This window comes from Cnephaeus nilssonii (genome assembly GCF_951640355.1).
Source record: "Cnephaeus nilssonii genome assembly, chromosome: Y".
NCBI lineage: Eukaryota > Metazoa > Chordata > Mammalia > Chiroptera > Vespertilionidae > Cnephaeus > Cnephaeus nilssonii.
In genome coordinates, this window is record NC_137096.1 from 5148106 (window position 1) to 5175703 (window position 27598).

The 27598-nt window shown below is 46.2% G+C and overlaps 2 protein-coding genes across 2 annotated transcripts in view; both read right to left on the reverse strand.

Moving 5' to 3' along the window:
* Positions 1–9006: 9006 nt before the first annotated feature.
* LOC307096502 (claudin-34-like) lies at positions 9007–9516 on the reverse strand (the record flags this gene model as incomplete). The annotated part of the gene is made up of 1 exon (XM_079766166.1): positions 9007–9516. The coding sequence occupies one exon, from the start codon at positions 9514–9516 to the stop codon at positions 9007–9009; it is 510 nt and encodes a 169-aa protein (XP_079622292.1).
* An 11196-nt stretch (positions 9517–20712) lies between these two features.
* Positions 20713–27598, reverse strand: part of LOC307096503 (melanoma antigen preferentially expressed in tumors-like) — a gene marked incomplete at both ends in the record, with an annotated part of 256022 nt that continues 249136 nt past the window's right edge. Inside the window, one exon of the mRNA XM_079766167.1 lies at positions 20713–21202. Coding sequence (XP_079622293.1) covers positions 20713–21202 — 490 coding nt within the window. The remainder of the gene's footprint in view (positions 21203–27598) is intronic.

The following is a 27598-nucleotide window of genomic DNA, read 5'->3' on the forward strand; positions in this document are numbered from 1 at the left end:
TTACTCACCATAGTGACTCAGAATCCAGCTTCAAGTTTACAATGCCAGCTCTCAGAGAAGTGTAAATGAGGAACATGGTTGTGACCAAAAAAAGGATGGAGAGGTTCCCAAGGAAGCCATGAGGGCAGAAAGCTTCACACTAAAGGAACTCATCCAGAGACAGGTCCCCACGTAGGCAGCAGGAAGGATGGGACCTTGGAAGGTAATCCAAACATAGAAAGCAGTGTGACAGTTCACAGGTGCATGGAAAAGATTCTCACTCTGTATGTGAAGCATGGTGGTGCCTCCTTTGGAAAACTGCTGTTTACAACTGCTGTTTGAACTACTCTGTTCTTTTTAGATAGTCTCTTATTCTATAAAAATAACTTTGTTTTTAGCTTGAATAATAGCAAAGATAAACTTAACTGTCTGACCTTGCAAGCTAGCCATCTAAAGGGGCTGATGCACTGATACAGATATTAATTCTCATATTATGCCAAGTGTTTGTTCATCCAAGGTTACAGGTGTCTATATGGATATGATATGTACTCAAAGTTGGAAGTTGCCTGTATAGATATGACAGGTGTTGATTAGACATGATATGTACTCAAGGTTACAAGCTGTCTTACACAAAGAACTAGATGGATACAAAAAGGAAATACTACCCCCCTGTGTTTTTTCAGAATTTGACAGAGGTAATCAGCTCTGAAACTGGGTGGAAGATGACTCCTAACTAATTGGCTCATTAGGCGTCTTGTCCAGCTCACTGATTTGTGATTCAACATATGGAAAATTGTATGACCAGAAGAACCGCAAGCCACCTTAAACTACTCTTGAAAATCTTTTACAAAGGCTCATTTCAGTTTTTAATTGTCAAACATTTAAAATCGCAAGGTACTTAGTAGTGAGTTTACTACTTCATTTACTTACATGTATGGTATATTTATAACAGAGTTTTTAACGTTGTGACAAAAATTTATAATGGCCATTGAAAAGTAACTTTTCCGATGGTTATTAAGATTGCTGGCACTATTAGCTGGCGGTACCATTCTTTGTGCCCTGCTCTACTGTGCAAACCAACACCAGTCTGTGATTTACTCATTTTTCAGCTCACTTGTTTTTTTTTTTTTTTCATTTGTCTACCCAATAGAGTGAGGGTCCTGCCTCAGAGATACTCTGAAGGAGACCATGACATTCTCATGAGGTGTCCCTGCCGATGACCCAGAGTAGCAGTGGATGTACCTTAGGCACTCAATGAATCTTTGTGAGTAAATCAAGGATTGAAGGAGAAGAGAGGGGTCTGGCTATTGCCGGTGAGGATCCGCTGACCCGGGACGTCCCTGAGAACATGTCCACTCTGTGCCAGTGCCTCCTGCCAGCCCTCAACACAGGGCATAGCGGTTTTCCTGTCCAGCATGGAGCCTGTCCTTCTGTGACCCTGAGGCTTATGGCACCCCTCCAGGGGAATGCACTGCAGTGGAATGGGCTGTACAACCTAGAGCATCTGGTTTTGCTCTCACCCACAATGGGCTTCCTATGGCTTGGAGTTGGAGATTTAGGGTCAGTGGATTCCAGGGATGCAGTAGCAGACGCTGTTCTCTCCTTCTCTGGTCAGAAGCATAATTCTTACCGACTAATGAGGCAGAAGTGCAAACATCACCAGGATCATCCCTCTGCAGGCCTAAATGCCATGATTGGGCCGTCCACTTCCCTCCAGAACTCTCCTCATCTTTGTGTCCAGGATCTGTGCTTGACACTCTCCCCCCGCTGGCCTTGCACTCTCCATTGGCATGACTCTCTGCCTTTGGGGTTGGGCGTCTGGGAAAGTCACTGGCACCTCATCTAGGCCAGGGCAAATAAACCCAGACCCTCAGGACACTCCCAGCTTCGAAGTCCTGACCCAAAATGCCACCCCTGCTCCCCAAACCCATTCCCCAACTGCACAATCCAGTAGACAGGTCTCCAATATTTAAGGGATACGGCTCTGTCAGAGACAGGAAGACTGGCTCCTGCTCTGCAGCCATTTCCCTCCTGTCCCTCATTCTAAGGTTCCTCATGGGAGTCTCTGGGCCATTCTCTTCCCAGTCCCTCCAGCCTGGAGGGAGTGATCGTCCCCACCCACCTCTCCTGTGCCTCTAGAAGCATCTCCCTTGGCATTAAATGGCTAGAGCCAGGCGTGCCCTGGACATCAGGCATGGTCTCCTTGGGGAGGAAGAAACATGGACAGTCCATTGTTTAGTCTAGATGTCACTGGGTCTGAGGTGAAACCAGGCCTTTTGGGGCACAGGCAGGGCAGGTAATGTGAGCAGAGACTTTTGAGTTTCCAAAAGGCACAGAGGACAATATATGTCAGAGTAAGAAGAGGTCTGACTTCAGAGGGAAAGACGCAAGGTGGAAGCGTGTCTGGTCAAAGGCTGGGTTAAGAGAGCTGAATGTGGGAAAACCCATGCATGGGGACTGATCCCCAGGGCCTGTGAAGGCCCACAGAGGCAGGGCTTGCTCTGGAACCCAGGAAGGGCATCCTCCTGCATCCTCGGTGCCATTCTGAATCCAGGAAAGTAGCTGGGACGTTGTTTTTCCTTCTGCACATTGTAGCCTTTCATGATCTCCAAAACAGCTCAGATGAATTGGGGGGAACTCCGGATTTCTGTCATCAGTGGGGGTGCCAGGCATCAGGCTCATGAAAGGTTGGCTGACATTCCAGGGATGCATAAAGAGGGCTCCCAGCCTTGGGAGCACATTCTAAGGACCACCCTCCCACTCAAAACAAAACCAAAAAAATGTTGGAAGGGCAGATGCCTTGGGATTTCAGTAGGAATCATGTGCTCAAAGGCTGCTGTGGGCTGTACATAAGTGAGGGCCATGATGAGGGCAGGTGGCAGGTGACCAGGATGTGGTAAATACATCCCCCAGATCCCCAGATTCATGTGTGGGTGCTGGGCATCGGTGGGGCCTGTCCAATACTGGGCAGGAAGGACAGCCCTTGATTCAGATGTGCTCCAGCCTCCAGTGCCTCAGCTCATGCCCTGGGAAAGCAGGCTCTGCATGGGGTTGTAAAGAGGAGTGGTTCTTGCTCTTGAAGAAGGCATGATCGGCTCAGACTTTGTTTCTAGGTCATTCTAAGTGGTCCCTCCAATCCTGTTGTATCTCGTGGACACTGGGATCTCATAGAAGCTGCCTGAGCTTGGGCTCCCACAATTTTCCAGATTATGCCTGGTGAATGTAATGTCAGTGTTAAAGAGAAATACAGCCCCTAGGTGGCACCACTCATGCTAAAAGCCCAGGATAGAAGTCTAGATTAACTTCCTGAACTCATTACAGTATGAACCTCTTCCAGAAATCTAATCAACCAGTCTGGAATTTTCTGGTGAACACCACTGTGGTAATCTGTCACATGGTCCCTCTCCCTGGAATATGAGAGTTGTTTGGGCATCACATTGCAGTGGGTAGAGAGGAGCCTGGAGAAAAGTTGTGCGCCTCTCTTTCTCTCTCTCTCCTCTCTCTCTCTCTCTCTCTCTCTCTCTCTCTCTCTCTCTCTCTCTCTCTCTCTCTCTCATCTCTCTGTGTCTGTCATAATTTCAAAAGATCCAATGTGTGACTCAGTGCAGCATGGGATATCCCATAATATGGCAGATCCTTACATGCCAAATACTAGTACAGCTTCAGATAATTGAAGATGAAGGTGTATGTGTGCACTGTGCTTAATCCTAAGAGAGGACACTCTTCCCTCACAATCTGAGTGAGAGTTTTAGGCCTGGGCCCAGAAGTAGCTTTTTGAAGTCAATTTGCATGGATTGTTCCCTGGGGGTGAGCAAACATTAGTTATCCATACAGACTTTGGCAGTCATGTTTAGGGCCAGGCCCCTGGAACTTGCCTGGGCCTAATATGTTTCCTGTGGAAGGTCTGGATGTGAAAGAGGAGGCCTCAGCTAAAGAGAATGCCCTCTGGGAGCTGCTCCTTGATAAGGTTACATAGGTGTTTTGGCCCACATGTATTTTTCTCTGTGCCACCAAGATCCCAAAGAGACCAGGACTCTCGCCCCTCAGTGGCTTTCAGAATTGGATAAGTCATGTCCCAGGTTCCCCTGACACACCTCTCCTCTGGCCTCTGCACAGCCCACATTTATTTTTACATTTAATTTTTTCAAGCCAGTTTGCTGAGCTCATCTGGCTCTTCTGGAGGAAATGCCCTTTACCTCCACAGAGGGAGGGTGATTGAACCTCCTGCCTGAACTCCCCACCAGCTTGGGTTTAAGGGATTCACCATATTTTCTTCTTAACCACCAGCCTTTTAAGTTCTCAAGTTTATCCAGTCAGAGCCTTTGAGTTTCCCAAGTGTGCATGTACTCTTGGGTGATTCCCTTGGTCCCAATACAAACTTGCAGCCCATCCCTTCTCCTGATCAATCCCTAGATGTGATTTTTGGCCTTACCTCCTTTGGGGAATGCTTGTTCCTCAAAATCTGGAAGATCAACTGTCCCTCTGTTCCTCTTTGAATGGACATGAATTTGCAACTGAGGTAACATCAAGTGTCAGGGACTATTTGGTACTCAATACTGTTGCATTGTATTCCTTTTTCTCTTGAGAAGATACCCTGTCTGCCTAATGGTGTGTTAACATGAACATTAGGGAATCTAGATGTGGTACCAACAACCCATCAAGTCTACTTCCAGGTTGGTTTCATTTTCTTTTCCTTTCATGAATGGACCTAGGATTCAGTTGGAGGTGTGTAGAGTGAAAAACCCAATCAGGTTAACTGCCTGGAGATCTCTAGCAATAAGTTTCAGCTTTCAGTTGGAAGTTGCATTTCAGCTAGGACCTCAAAAGAAGGTGTGGCAAGATGGGGTATAATGGTTTCTGAGGAAGCTCAGGAGGGATCAGAAGCTAGAGCATGAGAGTCACTGCCCAGGTCTGAGCAGAGGGCTTCCTGCACTACACCCACTCTGGTGAGTCAGGAACCTAAGGAGGTCCCCAACGATGTGCAGGCCAAGGTCCCACAGAGAATTGCCGTTTCTTTCCTTACAAATGAGCAGAATTTGCCTTTTCCTCTAGATGCAGATTAGCCTTAATCCAAAACATTTTGATTTCTGTTTTGATGTGTGCCATTCATAGAGGTTTACAGGCCAAGTTTCCCAGCTCTCTACAAGTAGAATATTCCTAAGGAACCTATTGTAGGCCAAATTGGCAAAATCCGTTTTGGATTTTTTAGCGGCCAGGCTGTGTGACTAACAACAGGTCTTAAGGGAGTTCTTTAATAAAAACCAGGTAATGTTTAGAAAGAAAGGAAGGAAGAAAGAGAGCAAGAAACATTGACGGGAGAAACATTCATCAGCTGGCTCCTGCCCACCACCTAATGGGGGTTGAGAATGGAGTCTTCAAGCGACCTTTGGGTGCAAGGGGGAATGCTCAACCAACTGAGCAACACTGACCAGGGCTTGCAGTCCCTTTTGAGAGGAGGCTTAGTTGTGACCTGTGAGCCCTCTGTTGTCATGGACTAAGTGGTTATTCTAATATTCATAGAAGGGACACACAATAAAATGTACATCTCGCAATTAATGGTTATTTTTCTCATCTCTAGCTCCCCCAACTTTAGAAAACTTTTATGCTGCTTTTACTCTTTCTCATTTAAAGCATACCAAAGGGCAGAAGGTACGCATTGTGTGGGTGTTCCTTAATCTTCCCCATCTGTTTTATTTGTTGGAGCTTAGCAAGAGGTGGTGTTGGCCAGGCACTGCTGCCTACTCCAGGTGCTTTCAGTCCTTCAGTGATAATCAGAAAGGTTTTCCCTGAAAAGGGTGGGACCATCTCTCTGGTTTCCCAGTACTCATTGCACAGCAGAATTACAGGTAGGCAGTGGGTAGATGTGGGAGGGGTGCAGTGGCCACCTCACCACTGCTTGGTGCCTGGTGAGGTGCTTGTCCTGCCACCAGTGTAGGAGAGGCAGGGCTGAGTGGCTTTGCGGCCCCTAAGAAGAAAATGGGATTGGGGTAAATTGGGATGCTCCAGTTGTTGCCAGAGCAGTGCCTTTGGCCCTCAGCTGGTTCCTCTGAAGGGAGAGGGAACGGGGTTGCTCATCCTCAGCCTGACATGATTCCTTCGTCCCTAATGTCTTCCAGGATCTCTTTCAGAGCAACTTCATTGGGATGAACTGCCAGGCTCCACACAGACTCCTGGACCTGGCATGCCAGAGCCTGCTGAGGGATGAAGCCTCGGCCATCGCTGCTGTGGAGTGGCTTCCTATGGAGCTCTTCCCACCTCTGTTCACAGCAGCCTTGCTGGGATGCACAGCAAAGTCCTGAAGGCCATGGTGCAGGCTTGGCCCTTCCCCTGCCTCCCTCTGGGGGCTCTGATGAACCATCAGCAGCGTTACCATGATATCTTGCAGGCTGTGTTCGATGGGCTCGATGCCCTGTTTGTCCAGGAGACTCAACCCAGGTGAGGAGGATTCAGTAGCCTGGTTGGGCCCTGGGGATCTGAGCAGTTACATCTGGGATATGGGAGAGTGCATGGCCAAAGGGAGAGCTCAGGGAGGCCTTGGAGCCACTGCTGGGGTCATTCTGGGAACAGGCTTCACATATATAGGGCTGATGAAGATGCAGAGGGTGACCGAAGGGACATGAGCCCACCCTTCCTGGTGGCACCCAAAGGTACCAGAAATGGGGACCACGAAGGATCCCAGTAGTGCAAGGAGAAGCTGATTCCTGGGGTATGGAGTAAAAGTCCCGTCAGGTGTCTGACTCAGGTGCCCAAATTCCTAGACTCATGGCCATGGTCTCATTCCCTGTTATCTTAATGCACCCCAGTCTACCTCCTATTTGATCCACAGGAGGTGGAAATGCAGGTGCTGAATTTACAGAACAGAGCTGATTAGGAGTTCTGGATCATGTGGGCTGGAACCAGAGCTTATGTGTTCTCACTGCTGGAGCCTGGGGCCCCACAGCCCATGAGGAAAAGGGGGAAAGTGGACAGCTTAAGGGCTGGGCCAAATCCACACTTGGCCCCCGTGGAGGTGTTAGTAGACCTTTGCCTCAAGAAAGGTGTCCTTGATGAGTCCCTCAGCTACCTTATTAAGAAAGTCAGTGAGAGGAGAGTTTTCCTGCACCTTTGCTGTAATAAGCTGAAGGTTTTTGCCATTTCGAAGGGAAACATTAACATCCTGGATATGGTGCAGCTCGACTCTGTCCAGGATTTGGAGGTAAATTGTACCTGGAAGCTGTCCACTCTGAGGAAGTTCGCTCCTTACCTGGGCAATGTGGGCAATCTTCATTGGTTCCTCCTCTCCCACGTCTTTTTGTCTTCTCACACCACCTTGGAGCAGGAGGAGCAGTGTGTTAGCCTGGTCACCTCTCAGTTCCTCAGCCTGTCCCACCTCCAGGAGCTCTATTTGGATGATGTCTCCTTCCTCAAAGGCCGCCTGGACCAGAACCTCAGGTGAGGTGTGGTGAGGTTTCCCTGCAGACCAGCGCGAGCCACTTCTCATTTCAGTCCACAGTGACGGGACCTCCTATGTGCTGTCCATCATCAGTGCTAGAGAGCCTGAGTAACTAGAGGGTCCACACAGTCGATGTCTTATTCATTGCTCTGCCCCCTTGCATGTTGTCAAGTGAACCCCCCCCAGACTAAGGTAGGATGTATGAACTAAGAAAGATGCTATTAAAGAGACTCCTTGCTATGAATGGAAGTAACAGGGGCTTCGGGCCAGTGATGGTAGCTTGGGAATCTTCTAAGTGGTGTCTAAGGGAAGATTATGCAATGGAACCAAGTGAGGATGGCAGTGAGGAGAGGAAAGCCCATCAGAAGTAAGGTTTCAGGGGTTAAGGTCCACACTTAGTGATTTGGTGATGGCAGCCTTTCAATCCAAACCTGCCTGAAATCACCTGTCTGCCAAGGATTTCCAAAGTCTCCCACTAAGGGAATGCGTGGTGAATGCAGGATTTTGGAGGGAGAAATCATGAAAAGGGATAGGTGGTTTATGGATAATACAGTGATCGAAGTTCCTGCAGGGTGGCAGCCACTGATGGATGCTGCCTGACCTTGCCCAGGTTAGCCCTTTCTGCGGGTCTGCCGGTAGCCTCATTGGGCTAAGAGATGAGGGTGACAGGGGTCAAGGCTGTGGCTGGAAGGAAGCACAAGTTGAAGGCATTTCAGGTCATGTCTCCAATACTAAAATTTACTGGTTGCCTCCTGCTTGAGATATTGGGTCAGGCTCCTTTCTGAGCTTGGGTGGTAGATGCGGGGATTACCTTTGCTTGAATGGTTGTGAATAAATGTCAGTAATAAAAGGAACTGAATGTGAACCACCTGGTGTCCTCTATGACATGTTAACCCAATTCTCCCATCTGCAGTTACTGGTCAAATAAGAGGGCATGAGCATCCATGATGCACAGACACTAGGCTGCTGAGGATGGTTCCAAGAGATCACATCACCATTTATCCTGTCCGGTTTGCTGGTACTTTCTGGGGCACTGGTACCTCCTCCCTTACCTCTGTGACTGTTCAGTGCATCAGCCCACAGTAGGTGCATCCGCAGGGACTGGAACAAGTGGCCTCCGGTGAGCACCACTGAAGTACAACTTCTTAGGGGCCATCACAGGTAACTAGTTCAGTCCCTGGACTCAAACACTCCTCCCCCCTTGGAGCCAGAGGCTGCTGCCCTGGCGGGGCTGAGTGGACAGGGTTCCAACCATCTTTTATCTGTGGGCACTGCCATCTTTGAGGGTGGGGCAGTAATTTAGCATATCCCCTCCCATGGGCGCCATCGTTTTTGCAAAGGTTTCAGGGTAAATTAGCATAATCCCTCTTTATTAGATTGGATAATAAGACAGGTGGGCAGTAGTGTTTTTGGATTTTTTTAATGAAAGTTAACCATTGAGCCTAATTTGGACATAAAGCAAATGTCCACTTTCTGTTCAAAATGGCCTTTGCTATGGTCCTGAGTGCTTGGAACTATTTCCTAGAGCATCCTGATAATACTTCACCCCCATCAACTGCTGATTGTGGATTTGCAAAGCTATACAACCGAGAATTTCACACTTCTGAGACATCAGGGTACACTTGGCTTTTGGGGGGAAGCTGATAAGAGAGGGTAAACAGCTCACTCAACAGCATAGGATGGCAGCCAGAACCACCATGGGTGCTGCTGATGTCCTGTTGGTCGGGCCTGAAGGGGATGTGGAAGGATGGTGGGAAGCGTATTCCCTCTTCATTTATCACAGAGTGGTAGTCCATATCACAGCAATGAAGATAAATGTGCCAGCTATGATGCTCAGGACTCCGGAAGCCAAGAAGAGATCGCAGGTGTTTTCCTTCCGAAGATGAGCCACGCACACTCTCTGCAGGCCCATGACCATAAGCCAAAAGGCTGGCAGCCAGCAGCAGGTGATGAGCGATGCGGATATTGAGCAGCAGGTAGGTGTCACTGTAGGTGAAGCGGTGACACGCTATGGCTTTGCTCTGGAGGCTGTTGGACTGGTAAGTGCAGACCTTCCACATTCCTATACAGGCCAGTCCCGGGGAGGGGGTGGAGCTGTTCTCCATGTACCAAACCCGCCACTCGGCCAGACCCATGCAAGTCATGGAGAAGATCCATCCTACGGTGGTGACAATGAAACCCGCTACTTGGCAGTTGGCACTGTGGACCAGCAACATCATTGCCATGTGTCCCAGGGAACTGCACACCAATAGAGAGCATCATGAGGGTGGGCCCCACCTGCCTGGAACCGCCCCCTGGGGATGAGCAGGGCTATATTGGAGAGGGAAATTCCATATTCCAGAATGGAGATACTTGACCCCCATGCTCTGCTGGGGAAGGGTCCTTGGGAAATTTTTACTGAAAGCCTTAAAATATGCAGACTTTCACCCTGCAGGGTACCTAAGTGGTTAGAGCATCTTCCCAAGAGGCCAAAATTGCTAGTTTGATCCCAGGTCAGTGCACATACAATAAGCAACCAATGAATGCATTGGTAAGTGGAACACCAATTTGATGTTCTTTCCTCCCTCCCTCCCTCCCTCCCTCCCTCCCTCCCTCCCTCCCTCCCTCCCTCCCTCCCTCCTCCCCTCCCTCCCTCTCTCCCTTCCTCTCTCCTTCCCTCATGTCTTGAAATCAACAAAAATATGGTCAAATTTTCAAACAGGCAGTTCCATTTATGGACATTTGTTGAAAGACACAATTAACATTGGCTACAGATATTTTACAATAGAGATGGGCATCACAGGAGACCAGGAGCTGTGGCGGGAGGGGCCAGGCGCGGGCACAGAAGACGGGCCCAGACCTGCCCCCGTGCCCACCGAATCCCACACTTCCTTTCATGCACTGGGCACCTAGTGTTTATATATAAAACCCTAATATGCAAATCGACCAAACAGCAGTACATCTGGTCTCTCTGATGCACACTGACCATCCTGGGGAAGAACCTCAACACAGAACCTGCTCCCTGGTGGTCAGTGCACTCCCAGAAGCCAGGCTCACAGCTGGCAAGTGCCATGGAGGTGGCGGAAGCCTCCATATCAGCGCGAAGGATCCCTCAGGGGATGTCTGACTGCTGCCTTAGGCCTGCTCCCAGAAGGTGAGAGGGCACAGGCTGGGTAAGGTACCCCTCTGTTGGTACCCTCCCCTCTCAGTGCAAGAATGGCGTGCCTCTAGTGTTTTCATATATCTCTTGGCCTTCTATAGGTCCGTTTGGAAAAGTGTCTATTTAAGCCCTTTGCCCTTTTTTTATTGGATTGTTTATCGTTGTTAAGTTTTATGAGTTCCCTGTAAATTTTGGAGATGCAACCCTTACTGGAGATAACATTGGCAAATATATTCCCCCATGCAGTGGGCATACTTGTTTTGTTGATGGATTCTTTTGCTGAGCAGAAGCTTTTTATTTTGATGTAGTCCCTTATCTTTTTCTTTTCTCCTTAGATTCCTTTGCCTTAGCTGAATCAGTAAAAATATTGCTAAGACATACGTCTGATATTTTGCGGCCTATGGATTCTTCTAAGATTTTTATAGTTTCCCATCTTTCATTTAAGTACTTTATCCACTTTGAGCTTATATGTGTATACTAGAAGCCCGGTGCACGAAATTTGTGCACGATGGGGGGTTGTCCCTCAGCCCAGCCTGTACCCTCTCCAATCTGGGACTCCTGGAGGGATGTCTGACTGCCTGTTTAGGCCCGATCCTGGTGGGATTGGGCCTAAACGGGCAGTCGGACATCCCTCTCACAATCCAGGACTGCTGGCTCCCAACTGCTTGCCAGCCTGCCTTCCTGATTGCGCCTAACCGCTTCTGCCTGCCAGCCTGATCACCCCCTAACCACTCCGCTGCCAGCCTGGTTGATGCTTAACTGCTCCCCTGCCAGCCTATTTGCCCCCAACTTCCCTCCTCTGCCAGCCTGGTCACCCCTAACTGCCCTCTCCTGCAGGGTTGATCACCTCCAACTGCCCTCCCTTGCAAGCCTGGTCCCTCTCAACTGCCCTCCCTTGCAGGCCGGGTGCCTCCCAACTGCCCTCCCTTGCAGGCTGGGTGCCTCCCAACTGCCCTCCCCTGCTGGCCATCTTGTAGTGGCCATCTTGTGTCCACATGGGGGCAGGATCTTTGACCACATGGGGGCAGCTATATTGTGTGTTGCAGTGATGATCAATCTTCATATTACTCTTTTATTAGATAAGATAGAGGCCTGGTGCACGGGTGGGGGCCAGCTGGTTTGCCCTGAAGGGTGTCCCGGATCAGGGTGGGGTTCCCTTGGGGCGTGGGGCGGCCTGAGTGAGGGGCCTGTGGTGGTTTGCAGGCCAGCCACGCCCCCTGGCAACCCAAGCAGAGGCCCTGGTATCTGGGATTTATTTTCCTTCTACAATTGAAACTTTGTAGCCTGGAGCAGAGCCAAGCCTGCTGTTCTCTCCGGGGCGGCAGCCATTTCTGTGGCAGTTAATTCACCTTCTACAATTGAAACTTTGTAGCCTTAAGCGGGTGGGCCCGGCCAGGGTGTGAGGAAAGCTTTGCTTCCCCTGTTGCCGCCAGCAACCCTGGCCTGCTCTCTCAAGCTCCATTCTGCCGCCATTTGTTTGAATTTGTTTACCTTCTATAATTGAAACTTTGTAGCTTGAGTGGAGGCTTAGGCCTGCAACGGCTATGGAAAGCTTGGCTTCCTCTGTTACCTGGGAAACCTTGCTGTCTGTGGCTGTAGCCATCTTGGTTTGGGTTAATTTGCATACTCGCCCTGATTGGCTGGTGGGCGTGGTGTGGCTGGTGGGCGTGGCTTATGTAGCGGAGTGATGGTTAATTTGCATATTACCATTTTATTAGAGAAGATGATGTAATTTGGGGTCTACTTTCATTATTTGCAAGTATCTGTCCAATTTTCCCAACACCATTTATTGAAGGGACTATCTTGCTCCATTGTATGCTGTTTTATCCTTTTGCAAAGATTAATTGAGCATAACCCCTTGGGTGGATTTCTGGATTCTCTGTTCTGTTCCATTGACCTATAAGTCTGTTCTAGTGCCAGTAACAGGCAGTTCTGATAATCAGTGGCTTTGAAATATAGCTCAATATCTAACATTGTGATATATCCAACATTGTACTTCTTTCTCAGGATTGCTGTGGCTATTCAAGGCCTTTTTTAAATTCTGTGCCAGAGGCCCGGTGCATGAAATTCTTGCTGGGTAGGGACCCTAGGCCTGGCTGTCAATCAGGGCTGATCTGTGGGGTGACCAGCAGGGTGATCAGAGGCTCCTGCTGGCATTTGCCTTAGCTGGCCTGGGGCTTGAGGACTGGGGGCTGCTCCTGTGTTGAGCATCTGACCACTGGTGGTCAGTGTGCGTCATAGCGGCTAGTCGTTCTACAGGTTGTTCCGCTGTTCGGTCATTTTGTATATTAGGCTTTTATTATATAGGATGCATTTTTGGAGACTGTTCTAGGTGTGTGAAATATTCTGCTGGTATCTTAATGGGGAGTGCATTGAATCTACAAATTGTTTTGGACAATATGGCCATTTTAATGACATTTATTCTGCCAATCCATCAACACAGTGTATTCGTTCATTTGTTTATGTCTTCCTCTACCTCTTTTTTCAATGTCCTCTCATTTTACAAGTACAGTTATTTTACTTCCTAAAGTTTATTCTTAGGTATCTTAATTTTTTTGTTATAATGATAAATTGGATTTTTTTTTCTCTTTCTGTAACTTCATTATTGGTATATAAAAAAGCCATAGATATCTGGAAGTTAATTTTGTATCCTGCCACATTGCCAAATTTATTTTTTAATTCTATTAGTTGTTGTTTTTTTTAATGGAGTTTTTGGGATTTTCTATGTACAATATGTCATTTGCGAATATTGACACTTTCACTTCTTCTTTTCCAGTTGGGATGCCTTTTATTTCTTCTTTTCTGATCGCTATGGCTAGCATTCCCATACTATATCAAACAGTAATCATGAAAGTTGTCATCCCTGTCTTGTTCCTGTTTGTAGGGAAAATGGTTTTAGTTTTTGCCCATTGTGTATGATGTTGCCTGTAGGTTTGTCAGATATGACATTTATCATGATGAGACATGATCCCTCTATTACCACTTTGCTGAGAGTGTTTGTCAAAATTGGGTGCTGGATTTTGTACAATGCCTTTTTTGTATGTATCAGTATGATAATGTGTTTTTTATCTTTCAATTTGTTTATATGATGTATCACATTATTGATTTATAAATATTGTACCAGCCGTGCATCCCTGAAATAAATCCCATTTGATCGTGGCATGTGGTCTTTTAAATATATTTCTGGATGAGATTTGCTAATACTTTGTTGAGTATTTTAGCATCTATGTTCATCAGGGATATTGGACTATAGTTATCGTTCTTTGTTGTGTCTCCATCTGGTTTCAGAATTAGGATAATGTTGTTCTTATACAAAGAGTTTGGAAGTGTTCTTTCCTTTGGATTTTCTGAAATAGTTTGAGGAGTATAGGTGTTAGTTCTTTTAATGTTTGGTAGAACTTCCCCATGAAACCATCTAAACCTGGGCTTTAGTTTGGTGGGAGTTTTTTTATTACTACTTCTATTTCATTAGCCCATTTCATTAGTTGTTCTTAGCCTATTCATTTTTTTAATTTTATTATTCTCCGTGATTCAGTTTCGGGACTTTGCATTTTCAAGGAACTTGTCTATTTCATCCATACTCTCTAGCTTGTTGGCATATAGTTTTTCATAGTATTTTATTACAATCCTTTGTATTTCTGTGCTGCCAGTGGTTAGTCTTCCACTTTTATTTCTGTTTTTATTTACTTGGGTCTCTCTCTTTGTTCCTTGAAGATTCTGGCTAATGACTGGTTTATTGATTTTGTTAATGCTTTCAAAGAAAAATCTCTCCTTTTCATTGTTTTGTTTTGTTTTTGTAATTTTCAGTTATTTATTTCTACTCTAATATTTATTATGTTGTTCACGCCACTTAAACTGGGATTTTCCTTGTTTTTCTCTTTCTAGTTATTTAAGTTGTAGAGTTAAATTGTGTATTGCTGATTTTTTTTTGCTCTTTCTTTTCTTCCCTTTCCCTTTCCCTTTCCTTTTCTTTCTTTTCTTTTCTTTTCCTTTCCTTTCCTTTCCTTTCCTTTCCTTTCCTTTCCTTTCCTTTTTTCTTTTCTTTTCTTTTCTTTTCTTTTCTTTTCTTTTCTTTTCTTTTCTTTTCTTTTCTTTTCTTTTCTTTTCTCTTTTCTTTTCTTTTCCTTTCCTTTCCTTTCCTTTCCTTTCCTTTCCTTTCCTTTCCTTTCCTTTCCTTTCCTTTCCTTTCCTTTCCTTTCCTTTCCTTTCCTTTCCTTTCCTTTCCTTTCCTTTCCTTTCCTTTCCTTTCCTTTTCTTTTCTTTCTTTTCTTTCCTTTTCTTTCTTTTTTGTGATATACCTGTAGCCATGACTGTTTTGGTTCAGTGGATAGAGGGTGGGCCTGTGGACTGAAGTGTCTCAGGATTGATTCCAGTCAAGGGCATGTACCTTGGTTGTGGGCACATCTTCAGTAGGGCATGTGCAGGAGACAGCTGATCAATGTTTCTCTCTTATCATGTTCCTAACTCTATCTCTCTCCCTTCCTCTCTGTAAAAATAAATGAAATAATAAAATAAAATAAAATAAAATAAAATAAAATAAAATAAAATAAAATAAAATAAAATAAAATAAAATAAAATAAAATAAAATAAAATAAAATAAAGGAGATATGCCTGTAGTGCTATGAACTTCGCTCACAGGACTTTGTTTGCCGTGTCTCAGAGATTTGGGGTTGTTGTGTGTTCATTTTCATTTGTTTCCAGGAAGTTTTTGTTTTATTTATTTATTTCATTGGTAACTCAATCATTGTTTATTAACATGCTATTTATCCTCTATGTGTTTGTATGTTTTCGGTTGTTTTTACTGTAGTTGATTTTTCCTTTAATTCCACTGTGATCTGAGAGATGCTTGATATGATTTCAGTTCTTGAACTAGTAGAGACTGCTTGTTTATCCTAACATGTGGTTTCTCTTTGTGAATGATTTTGGGTGCTTGAGAAGAATGTATATTCTGTATTGGCATGAATTGTTCTATAAATGTCAATTAAAACCATTAGATCCTTTTTGTCCTTTAGAGTCTGTTTCCTTGTTATGTTTTTGTTCCTAGGCTCTATCCAGGGAAGCCAGATGGGTATTAAAGTCTCCTACTATGACTGTGTTGTTCTCAATCTCTCTGTTAAATTCCTCTAGAAAATTTTTATTATATATGAACTAGAGGCCTGGTGCATGGAATTCATGCACAGGGTGGGTATTCCTCAACCCGGCCTGCAACTTCTCCAATCTGGGACCCCTCAAAGGGGGTTTACATGGATCGGGCCTAAACCGGCAGTCGGACATCCCTCTCACAATCTGGGACTGCTGGCTCCAACCACTCACCTGCCTGCCTGCTTGCCTGATTGCCCCTAACCACTCTGCATGCCGGCCTGCTCACCCCCAACTGCCCCCCTGCTGGCCTGCTTGCCCCCAACTGCCCCCCTGATGGCCTGCTCACTCCAAACTCCTTCCCGCTGTCCTGATCACCTCCAACTGACCCCCACTGATGACCTACTCACCCCCAACTGGCCCTCTGCTAGTCTGCTTACCCCAATGTCCCCAGCCATCCCATCCAGGCCTGATCAATCCCCTGGCGACCCAAGGTCCTAGGCCCTTCTTTTTTTCTTTTATTTTTCAGCACCTCCTTGAGTGGAGGCGAGGGCCAGCTGGGAGCAAGTATCTACGGTTTCTTTATGTTCTGTAATTGAAACTTTGTATCCTTGAGCAGATGACAGGGTTGGCCAGGGCAGGCAGGAAGCTTGGCTTCCTTCATCACCGGGGACAACCCAAGCCTCCTGCTTCCTCCAGCTCCATGGCCGCCATCATCTCGCTCCTGATTGGCTGGTGAATGTGGCTTGGCATAGCGGAGTGATGGTGAATTTGCAGGTTTCTCTTTTATTAGCATAGATACTAGAGGCCCAGTGCATGAAACAAATTAAGTATTCTCCTTGGAAAACCTAAATGAAAAAAAGTGTCGAGGAACCTCCAACAAGTCTGCAGAACAATTGTTCACCTCCTTCCTATGGCATTTTGTATGTCCTCAACCTTTAAAGGAATAGTATAAGTAGGAAGAAAAATTACATATGGATTGATATCAATGTTTGGAGAAATCTAAATGTAAGCATCCTTTTGCTTATTGAAATGACATCAGCACCTGTCTGATATGGGAATAATAAGATTGAAACAGAGATTGCACTTAAACTGAACCAGTTATCTTTCCTTACTATACCTCTGAATGAAATGAACAAAAGTGCCCTTTGATAGTGATATGTATTTAATGTAGAACTACTCACGCACTTTCTCTTCAACTATTTGACATTTAATGTACCATAAAGAGTATGCTCGCCCAAACATCGAGTTATCATGAGGCCTCAGTGTTTTTATCAGTGAATGTAAACAAAAACCATGAACAGGAAAGTTTTCAAAAATTCACCTCTTGGCTTGTTGAGTGTATAGTTATCAAGAAAACTTCCAACGTGAATTTTTTAAATTACCACAAAAATGTGTGGTTTCTTAAAATTAATTTTATTAGAATAGTGTATGTGAAGTTCATTGAAAAATCTGGAAGCTGAAACCTCATTTTTTTAAGGACTTTAAAGTCTAGCATGTCAGATTGGGGGGCAGTGAGGGAATAAGCCCTGTTCTGATTGGCTCAGTGAGACCCTTTTTCATTGCCACCTGGTATGCTGCTGGATTGGTGAAATACTTAATAAAGCCACTTGCACATCAAATTTACTCAGCTAAATTTTACCAATGTAGGTTTGAATTGATAAGGTATTTTAGTGCAGAGAAAAACAAGAAGGCAAACAATACAAAACTTCCCAGTATATAATAGAACACATTATATACAATCCTCTGGGGAAGTGGACAAAAAGGAAAATTAAAGGAGAAGAAGGAACAGCATAAAAATTCTGACTATGACAAAGGGCTCCTTCTTGTATTTTTTAAATGGGTATTATGGGTATCAAAACCCTAAGTTATTTTATATTTTTAGATATATTTATTTTTATTGTTTCCAGAGAGGAAGGAAAGAGTTAGAACCATCAATGGTGAGAGAGAATCATTTATTGGCTGCTTTCTACAAGACATCTACTGGGCTTGGAGCCCACAACCCAGGCATGTCCCGGACCTGGAATTGAACCCTGAGCTAAATTCACAGATCAAAAATCAACCCCTCAGCCAAGCAGGCCAGGCTTTGGCTCTTCTTTATTCAGAGTCTTCCCTTTAACATCCCTGTCTCCCAGATGCCCTAAATCCAACCTGCCTGACTGCTATGCAGATTGGTGGATTCTGGGGTACATTCAATAGTAAGCAACCAACTATGTGTGCCTTACTATTCCTGCTTGCTTTCTGATGGCCTGGAGACCCCCATTTATAGGGCCTTCATGTACAGGATCCCTGTGCACCACCAGTTACCACCTACCCAGGGCCCCTGTATGCCCATCTTCACAGATGATGTCTCTATCTAAACATGCACTTTCTAAGACTCATTGCCTTGGTACTGTGCCTTTTTGAATATTTTAATAGAAAAATCCAGATTCTAATGAAGAATTTTGCTGGATTTCTCAGTTGTGGTCTCCAGAAGAAGTAAAGTGTCAAGTGCAGGACACCCTGTTGTTAGACAACATGCAGAAATGAGTTTTCTTTTCTTTTGTCTTGTTTTAATGTGGTGGGTTTTAAAATTGATTCTTTAGAGAGAGATGAGTGGAGAGAGACAGAGAGAGAAGCATGCATTCATGTGGGCCCGAAATATTAATGGTTGCCTGGGGACCGGACCTGTCACCTGGACATGTGCCCTGACCAGGAATCAAACATGTGAACTTTGTGATGCACAGGACACTCACTGGCCAGGGTGCACTGACTTTCACTTTTTTTCCTTAACTTGCTTCTGGTGACTAATAATCACTATTAATGCTAATAACAGTGGACAATTCCAGAACAGGACATGCTGACAAGGGCTTTACATAAGTTAGCCCCACAGGTGAATCTCACCACAACGTAATGGGACACTGTCTCTATGTGTGGAGAGGAACCAAAACCCAGATCATGTGATGTTTAGCCCACGCCCTTCCTCCCCCAGACCCTACCCATTTTTATACTTTTCCTCAAATTCCAGGGGTTCTGATTCCCATCATGGACACTGTTCCCTGTCAAGGTGGAGATATGAAGACAAGGTGCAAGTGAGAGATAGAGAGAGAGAGAGAGAGAGAGAGAGAGAGAGAGAGAGAGAGAGAGAGAGAGGGAGAGAGAGAGAGAAGAGAGAAGCATTTTCTGATCCTTGTTCTCTGATCCTCTTTCTTGGGGTTTGGCGGGCTCACTCTCTGTTATAGATATTTCAGCATTTTCTCTCCCCAATAGAAGTAGCAGAGTGTGCCTGGCCGGTGTGACTCAGTAGACCTATAATCCAAGAGGTCATAATTGAATTCTCAGGTGGGACTGATGCCTGAGTTCAGGACTGACTCCCCAGGGGGCATGTGCAGGAGACAGCCAACCAATGATTTTGTCTCATTATTGTGGTTTCTATCCTTCTCTTCCTCTCCCTTCCTCTCTGAAATTAATAAGAAATGTACTTATTAATTTGGTAAAATATGCTCCCAAGTTGATGGGCCCAAACAAGAAGAGGAGAAGGAAGAAGAAAATAAAGTAATGGCAATAAAAAGTACGAAGGGCCAGGTGCTTTGTGTGGCAAGCTAGGAAGCTGCTGACACCCAGCGGAGAGCAGCAAGCACATGAGTAGCTGGCACTTCATGAGAGGCAGTAGAAGGAGAAAAAGCAGGACTGACTCCCTCACATTAAGGGAGATTAGACGTACACATGGAGCCCTGCCCCTGGGCCTGGGTGTGTGGCCTTCTTCCCAGGTGCTCCTCTGGCAAGCCACTCAGTGAGCCAAATGAGACAGCCCTGGCCAGAATGCAGTGGCACGTGGACAGGGAGCCTGTTTCTTGCTGGACAGCTGACTTTGCGTTGACTATGGGATCCAACCGCACAGTATGACATCTCCCTTTCACTTGGTTGTATTGCCCCTCAGGGTGGCCCTCCACACCTTGCAACTGCCCAGAGTGACCTTCACCTGTGTCCACTTAAGTGCTCTCCCGGAACTGGCTTGGTGTTGTCCACTCTTCAGACACAAAACCCAGGACAAGTCTGTGTCTCAGAGCTGGTTTAAGACCTCCTTGATTGAGGGGAAGGAGAGACATGTGGGGAGAGTCTTCTCACATTATGACCTAGCCTCCAAAAATGGTTTCATATTCTTAGTACAGTACACGGATACTAAGCAAAGGTTTATGCCAGGTTAGCATTTTGCTGAAAGGAATATAACTCTGTTTACTGGCCACAATTAATTGAATTCAAGCAGGGACTGGATCCAGGGGGATGACAGGCATGGATTTGTGAGTTAAAGACTCTGACTAGCTGGCAGGATGATGTCCCTCTCAGTACTTGGGTCTGACCAGTGCACAGGGAAGCTCTACCATGGAGCGGCCAAAGGCCAGTGATGGAGGCTCCCAGTGGGGATGAGTGTTTGAGTCCATTGCCCATAGGAAGTTGTAGTTCAGTAGTGCTCATAGGAGGCCACTCGTTCCAGTCCCTGTGGATGCACCTTCTGTGGGATGACGCACTGAACAGTCACAGAGGTAAGGGAGGAGATACTGGTGCCCCAGAAGGACCACCAAACCAGAAAGGAATAATGGTGATGGATCTCCTGGAACCAACCTCACCAGACTAGTGTCTGTGCATCACAGATTCTCATGCCCTCTTATTTAACCAGTAACTGCAGACAGGAGAATCAGGTTAACATGTCATAGAGGACACCAGATGGTTCACATTCAGTTCCCTTTATTACTGACATTTATTCACAACCATTCAAGCAAAGGTAATCCTTGCAGCTACCTCTCAAGCCAGAATCCCTCCCTGCTAGAGATTCAGGTGCATATCTCTAACTCCTTAGGACCCATCTCCCCAAAGAAACCATCTGCCCCCCTGTCAGCATTTACCCCCACCACTGAGTAGTTGTCTGAAACTGGCTGCTGGGTTCCTTTAAGATACACTTATGTCTGGGCTTAAGTGTCCAAGAGCCCAGAGTAAAGCCTATGAGAAGTTCACCCAGCTAGACAGACATGTATCAGGGTCACAGAATGGGGTTTGGGTTATAGAAGGTTCTACAGCCACAGTGAGGACAGGGGTAAGCACAGAACTAGACCATGGCGGGCCGCCCCAACTCCTGGAGCATATGCTTCAGCTTGGCATGCACTTGAGCAAGTCGGCCCAGGTGGATGGTGCTGCTCCTTTCCTCGTAACTCTCCAGTGGGGCAGGATACAGCACGCATTTCAGCTTGCTCAGCCCGATGGTGTGGCGAAGCAGGTCCTCCAGGACGGTCATGGAGATGGTGTTTTCACAAAAACTTAGGGTCATGAGCTTAGAGCAGTGGCTCAGTGCAGGCAGGAGGTCCATGAACTGGGGGTCCATGATCCCACACTCATCCATGTTCATGTCCTGCAGGGTGGGGGCGGCTCTCTCTAACAGAAATTGCAGGGACCCAGAACTGAGGTTGGTCATGTTGAGCCTCCTTAAATTCAGGACTTTCAGCTGGCTGATATTCAGGTGCTGGGAGAGATGTCTCAAGTCACTTTCTAAAAGCAGACAGTTCGTGATGGACAGAGTCTCCAAAGGGGTCTTCAGGCAGCTGGGGAGACATAGAGCAGTTAGGTGAGGGGGATGGACCAATGAAGATTGACCATCTGGCCCAGGTAAGGAGCGAACTTCCTCAGAGTGGACAGCTTCCAGGTACAATTTACCTCCAAATCCTGGACAGAGTCGAGCTACACCATACCCAGGATGTTAATATTTCTCTTGGACATGGCAAAAACCTTCAGCTTATTACAGCAAAGGTGCAGGAAACCTCTCCTCTCACTGACTTTCTTAATAAGGTAGCTGAGGGACTCATCAAGGACACCTTTCTTGAGGCAAAGGTCTACTAACACCTCCACGGGGGCTAATGGTGGCTTTGGCCCTGCCCTTACGCTATCCACTTTCCCTCTTTTCCTCATGGGCTGTGGGTCCTCAAGCTCCAGCAATGAGCACACATCAGCTCTGGTTCCAGCTCACACAATCCAGAAATCCTGATAAGCTCTCTTCTGTAAATTCAGCATCTGCATTTTCCATCTACTGCAGAGAAAACAGGATGTACATTGGGATGAATTAAGATAACAGGGAATGAGACGATGGCCTTGAGTCTGGAAATCAGCTGCTCCTTGCACTACTGAGATTCTTCATGGTCCCCATTTCTGGTACCTTTAGGTGCCACCAGGAAGGGTGGACTCATGTCCCTTCGGTCACCCTCTGCTTCTTCATCAGTCCTATATATGCAAAACCTGATCTCAGAATGACCACAGCAGTAGCTTCACGGCCTCCCTGAACTCTCCCTTTGGCCCTGCACTCTCCCGTATCCCAGATGTAACTGATCAAATCCCCAGGGCCCAACCAGGCTGATGAATCCCCCTCACCTGGGTCGAGTCTCTTGGGCAAGCAGGACATCGAGCCCATCGAACACAGCCTGCAAGATATCGTGGTAAGGCTCCCGATGGTTCATCAGGGCTCCCAGAGGGAGGCAGGGGAAGGGCCAAGCCTGCACCATGGCCTTCAGGACTTGGCTGTGCTTCCCGGCCAAGGCTGCTGTGAACAGAGGTGGGAAGAGCTCCATAGGCAGCCACTCCACCGCAGTGATGGCCGAGGCTTCATCCCTCAGCAGGCTCTGGCATGCCAGGTCCAGGAGTCTGCGTGGAGCCTGGCTGTTCATCCTGATGAAGTGGCTCTTAAAAAGATCCTGGGAAATGGTTGGGAGGAAGGCATCATGTCAGGCTGAGCATGAGCAACCCCATTTCCTCTCAGTCCAGAGAAACCATCTGAGGGCCAAAGGCACTGCTCTGGTAACAACTGGAGTGTCCCAATTTACCCCAATCCGGTTTTCTGCTTAGGGGCCGAAAAGCCACTCAGCCCTGCCTCTCCTAGGCTGCTGGCAGGACAAGCACCTCACCAGGCACCAAGGAGTGGTGAGGTGGCCACTGGACACCTCCCACATCTACCCACTTCCTACCTGTAATTATGCTGTGCAAGGAGTAATGGGAAACCAGAGAGATGGTCCCACCATTTTCAGGGAAAATCTTTCCAGGACTGAAAGTACCTGGAATAGGCAGCAGCCCCTGGTCCAGCACCACTTCTTGCTAAGCTCCAACAAATAAAACAGATGGAGAAGATTAAGGAACACCCACACAATGCGTACATTGTGGCCTTTGATATGTTTTAAGTGAGACAGCGTAAAAGCAGCACAAAAGTTTTCTAAAGGATGGGGGAGATAGAGATGAGAAAAATAACCATTAATTCCGAGATGTACATTTTATTGTGTGTCCCTTCTATGAATATTAGAATGACCACTTAATTCATTACAAGAGAGGGCTCACAGGTCACAACTAAACCTCCTCTCAAAAGGGACTGCAAGCCCTGGTCAGTGATGCTCAGTTGGTTGAGCATCCCCCCTTGTACCCAAAGGAATCTTGCAGGCTCCATTCCCAACACCCAATATAGGGTGGGGAGGAGCCCGCTGTTGGATGTTTTCCCATCAATGTTTTTCTCTCTCTTTCTCCCTTCCTCTCTTTCTAAACATCACTTGGCTTTTATGAAAGACCTCCCTTAAGACCTGTTCTCAGACACACAGCCTGGCCGCTAAAATGCCAAAAAGAATTTTGCCAATTTGGCCTACAATAATTTCCTTAGGGATATTCTACTTTCAGATAGCAGGGAAATTTGCCCTGTACACCTCTATGAATGGGATATATCAAAGCAGAAATCAAAACGTTTTGGATTATGGCTAACCTGCATCTAGAGGCAAAGGCAAAGTCTGCTTATTTTTTAGGAAAAAATGACAATTATCTGTGGGACCTTCTCCTGCAAGTCCTTTAGGACCACATTAGGCTCCTGACTCACCAGAGTGGACATGGTGCAGGGAGCCCTCTGCTCACACCTGGGCAGTGACTCTCAAGCTCTAGCCTCTGGTCCCTCCTCAGCCTCCTCAGAAACTATTATACCCCATCTGGCCTCACCTTCTTTTGAGGTCCTAGCTAAAGTGGCAACTTACAACTGAAAGCTGAAACTTAGTACTAGATCTCCAGGCAGTTAACCTGATTGGGTTTTGCACTCTTCACACCTCCAACTGAATGCTAGGTCCATTCATGAAAAGAAAAGAAAATGAAACCAACATGGAAGTAACTTGATGGGTTGTTGGTACCACATCTAAATTCAATAATGTTCCTGTTAAAACACCATTAGGCAGACAGGGTATCCTCTCAAGAGAAAAAGGAATACAATGCAACAGTATTGAGTACCAAATAGTCCCTGACACTTGATGTTACCTCAATTGCACATCCGTGCCCACTCAAAGAGGAACAGAGGGAAAGTTGGTCTTCCAAATTTTGAGGATCAAGCCTTCCCCAAAGGAGGTAGGGCCAAAATCACATCTAGGGATTAATCAGGAGAAGGGAGGGGCTGCAAGTTTGTAATGGGACCAAGGGAATCTCCCAAGACAAGGTGCACACTTGGGAAAATCAAAGGCTCTGACTGGATAAACTTGAGAACTTAAAAGGCTGGTGGTTAAGAAGAAAATATGGTGCATCCCTTAAACCCAAGCTGGTGGGGAGTACAGGCAGGAGGTTCAATCACCCTCCCTCTGTGGAGGTAAAGGGCATTTCCTACAGAAGAACCAGATGAGCTCAGCAAACTGGCTTGAGAAAATTAAATGTAAAAATAAATGTGGGCTGTGCAGAGGCCAGAGGAGAAGTGTGGCAGCGGAACCTGGGAAGTGACTTATCCAATTCTGAAAGCCATTGAGGGGCAAGAGTGTTGGGCTCTTTGGAATCTTGGAGGCACAGAGAAAAATACACGTGGGCCAAAAGACCTATGTATCCTTATCAAGGAGCTATTCCCAGAGGGCATTTTCTTTGGTTTAGGCCTCCTCTTTCACATCCCGACCTTCCACAGGCAGAACATTAGGCCCAGGCATGTTCTAGGGGCCTGGCCCTAAACATGACTGCCAAAGTCTGTATGGATAACTAGTGTTTGCTCAACCCCAGGGAACAAACCATGCAAACTGGCTTCAAAAAGCTCCTTCTGGGCCTAAAATTCTCACTCAGATTGTGAGGGAAGTGTGTCCTCTCTCAGGACTAAGCACAGTGCACACATACACCTTCCCCTTCAAAGAACTGAAGCTGTATTAGAATTTGGCTTATAAAGATCTGTCATAATTTGGGATATCCCATGCTGCACTGAGTCACACATTGGATCTTTTGAAATTGAGAGAGTCAGACATAGAGAGATTGAGACAGAGGAGAGAGAGAGAGACAGAGAGAGACAGAGAGAGACAGAGAGAGAGGGGTGGGGAGAGAGGGAGAGAGAGAGAGGCACAACTTTTCTGCAGGCTCTTATCTACCCCCTGCAATGTGATGCCCAAACAACTCTCATATTCCAGAGAGGGACCATGTGACATTACCACAGTGGTCTTCACCAGAAAAGTCCAGACTGGTTGATTAGATTTCTGGAAGAGATTCAAACTGTAATGAGCTTAGGAAGTTAATCTAGACTTGTATCCTGGGCTTTTAGCAAGAGTGGTGGTACCTGGGGACTGTTTTTCTCTTTAACACCAACATTACATGCACCAGGCAGAAAGTGGAAAATTGTAGGACACCAAGCTCAGGAAGCTCCTATGAGATTCCAGAGTCCAGGATATACAAGGAGGCAGGAGGGACCACTTAGAATGACCTAGAAACAAAGTCTAAGCCAAACATGTTGTCTTCAAGAGCAAGAACCACTCCTCTTCCCACCCCCATGCAGAGCCTGCTTTCCCAGGGCATGAGCTGTGGCACTGGAGGCAGGAGCACATCTGCATCAAGGGCTGTCCTTCCTGCCCAGTATTGGACAGGCCCCGCTGACTCCCAGCACCCATACATGAATCTGGGGGATGTTTTTACCACATCCTGGTCACCTACCACCTGCCCTCATCATGGCTCTCACTTATGTACAGCCCAGAGCAGTCTCTGAGCATATGATTCCTACTGGAATCCAAAGGCATATGCTCTTCCAACAATTTCTTTTTTTGGAGCGGGAGGGTGGTCCTTAGAATGTGCTCCCAAGGCTGGGAGCCCACTTTATGCATTCCTGGTATGTCAGCCAACCTCTCATGATCCTGATGCTGGGACACCCACTATTGACATAAATCAGGAGTTCCCCCCAATTTATCTGAGCTGTTTTGGAGAACATGACATGCTCAATGTGCAGAAGGAAAAACAACATCCAAACTGCTTTCCTGGATCCAGAGAGGCTCTGAGGTGGCTGCAGGATGCCCTTCCTGGGTTCCAGAGCAAGCCCTGCATCTGTAGACCTTCACAGGTCCTTGGGATCAGTCCCTATGCATGGGCTTTCCCACATTAAGCTCTCCTAACCCAGCCTTTGAGCAGACATGCATCCACCAAACTGGACATCCTCGACAGAATAGACACATTCCTAGAAAAATATATGCTTCTAAAACTCAATCAGGAAGAATAAAAAAACACACAACACGAATAGGTCAATAACTAGTGATAAAATTGAAACAGTAATCAAAAAGCTTCCAGCAAACAAAAGCCCTGGACCAGATGGCTTCACAGTGGAGTTTTACCAAACATCAAAGAAACTAAAATAAATACTTCTCAGACTATTCCAAAAAATGCAAGAGAAAGGCATACTTCTAAGGTCATTCTATAAAGCCAGCTTTACCTTAATACCAAAACCACATAAAGACACCACAAAGAAAAACAATTACAGGCCTATATCCCTGATGAACATAGATGCTAAAATCCACAGCAAAATTCCAGCAAACCGGATGCAGCATTACATCAGAAAGATCATACACCATGAACAAGTGAGATTTATTCCAGGGATGCAAGGCATGTACAATATCCACAAGTCAATAAATGTGATACGTCACATAAACAAACTGAGAGACAAAAATCAAATAATCATATCAATCGATGCAAAAAAGGTATTTGACAAAGCCAAACACCCTTTGCTGATAAACAAGCCCAGCAAAGTGGGACTAGAAGGATCATAATAACAGCCTTATATGACAAACCTATGGCCAAGCTCGTACTCAATGGGTAATAACTAAAACAATTTCCCTTAAGAACAGGAACAAAACAGGAATGCTGCTTTCACCACTCCTGTTCCACACAGGACTAGAAGTGCTAGCCACAGTGATCAGACAAGAAGAAGAAATAAATAGCACCCAAATTGGGAAAAAAAAGTAAGTAAAATTGTCATTATTTGCAGATAACATGATTCTGTACATAGAAAACCCTGAAGACTCCATCAATAATTATTAGACTTAATAAATGAATTTGGCAATGTAGCAGGATACAAAATTAACACCATGATATCTATGACATTTTTATACACCAATAATAAACTTACAGAAGAGATTTTAAAAAACCATCCCATTCACCATCCCATCAAAAAATTTAGATACCTAGGAATAAACTTAACTAGGCATGTAAAAGATCGCTACTCAGAAAACTACCAGATGCTGAAGGAGAGACAGAAGATGGCTGCTGACAGGAAGGCAGACTGCAAGATAGCATGTGAGTGAGAAAACAAAGGGAGAGTGTGTGGTCCCACGGGGAGTGTTTGTTGGTGAGTTGAGGGACAGCTATACTTCAGGAGACTGTGGGGCACTGCTGGACAGGGCTTCCCTGAATGGGCAGTCCCCTCTGCTGCTGGGTTCCTTCCCAGAGTGACCAGATCAGATGCGGAGACCATGCCATCTTGAAGGGAAAGTGGATGTTATCCGAAGAGTGAAAAGCCTGGGGAATCTACAACTATGGCACCCACCTAACAGCTGTGAACCTGAGAATACAGGTTATCAATGGTGCAAGCACGCGGATTCAGAGGAGCTCTACACTCCCTCACAGAAAGGTCAGATTTTGCAAAGGATAAGGTGAGGTTCATGGACCTGGCAGGAGAGAGAAACTTGTACTCAGCGGGAGCTGGAGAACCTGGG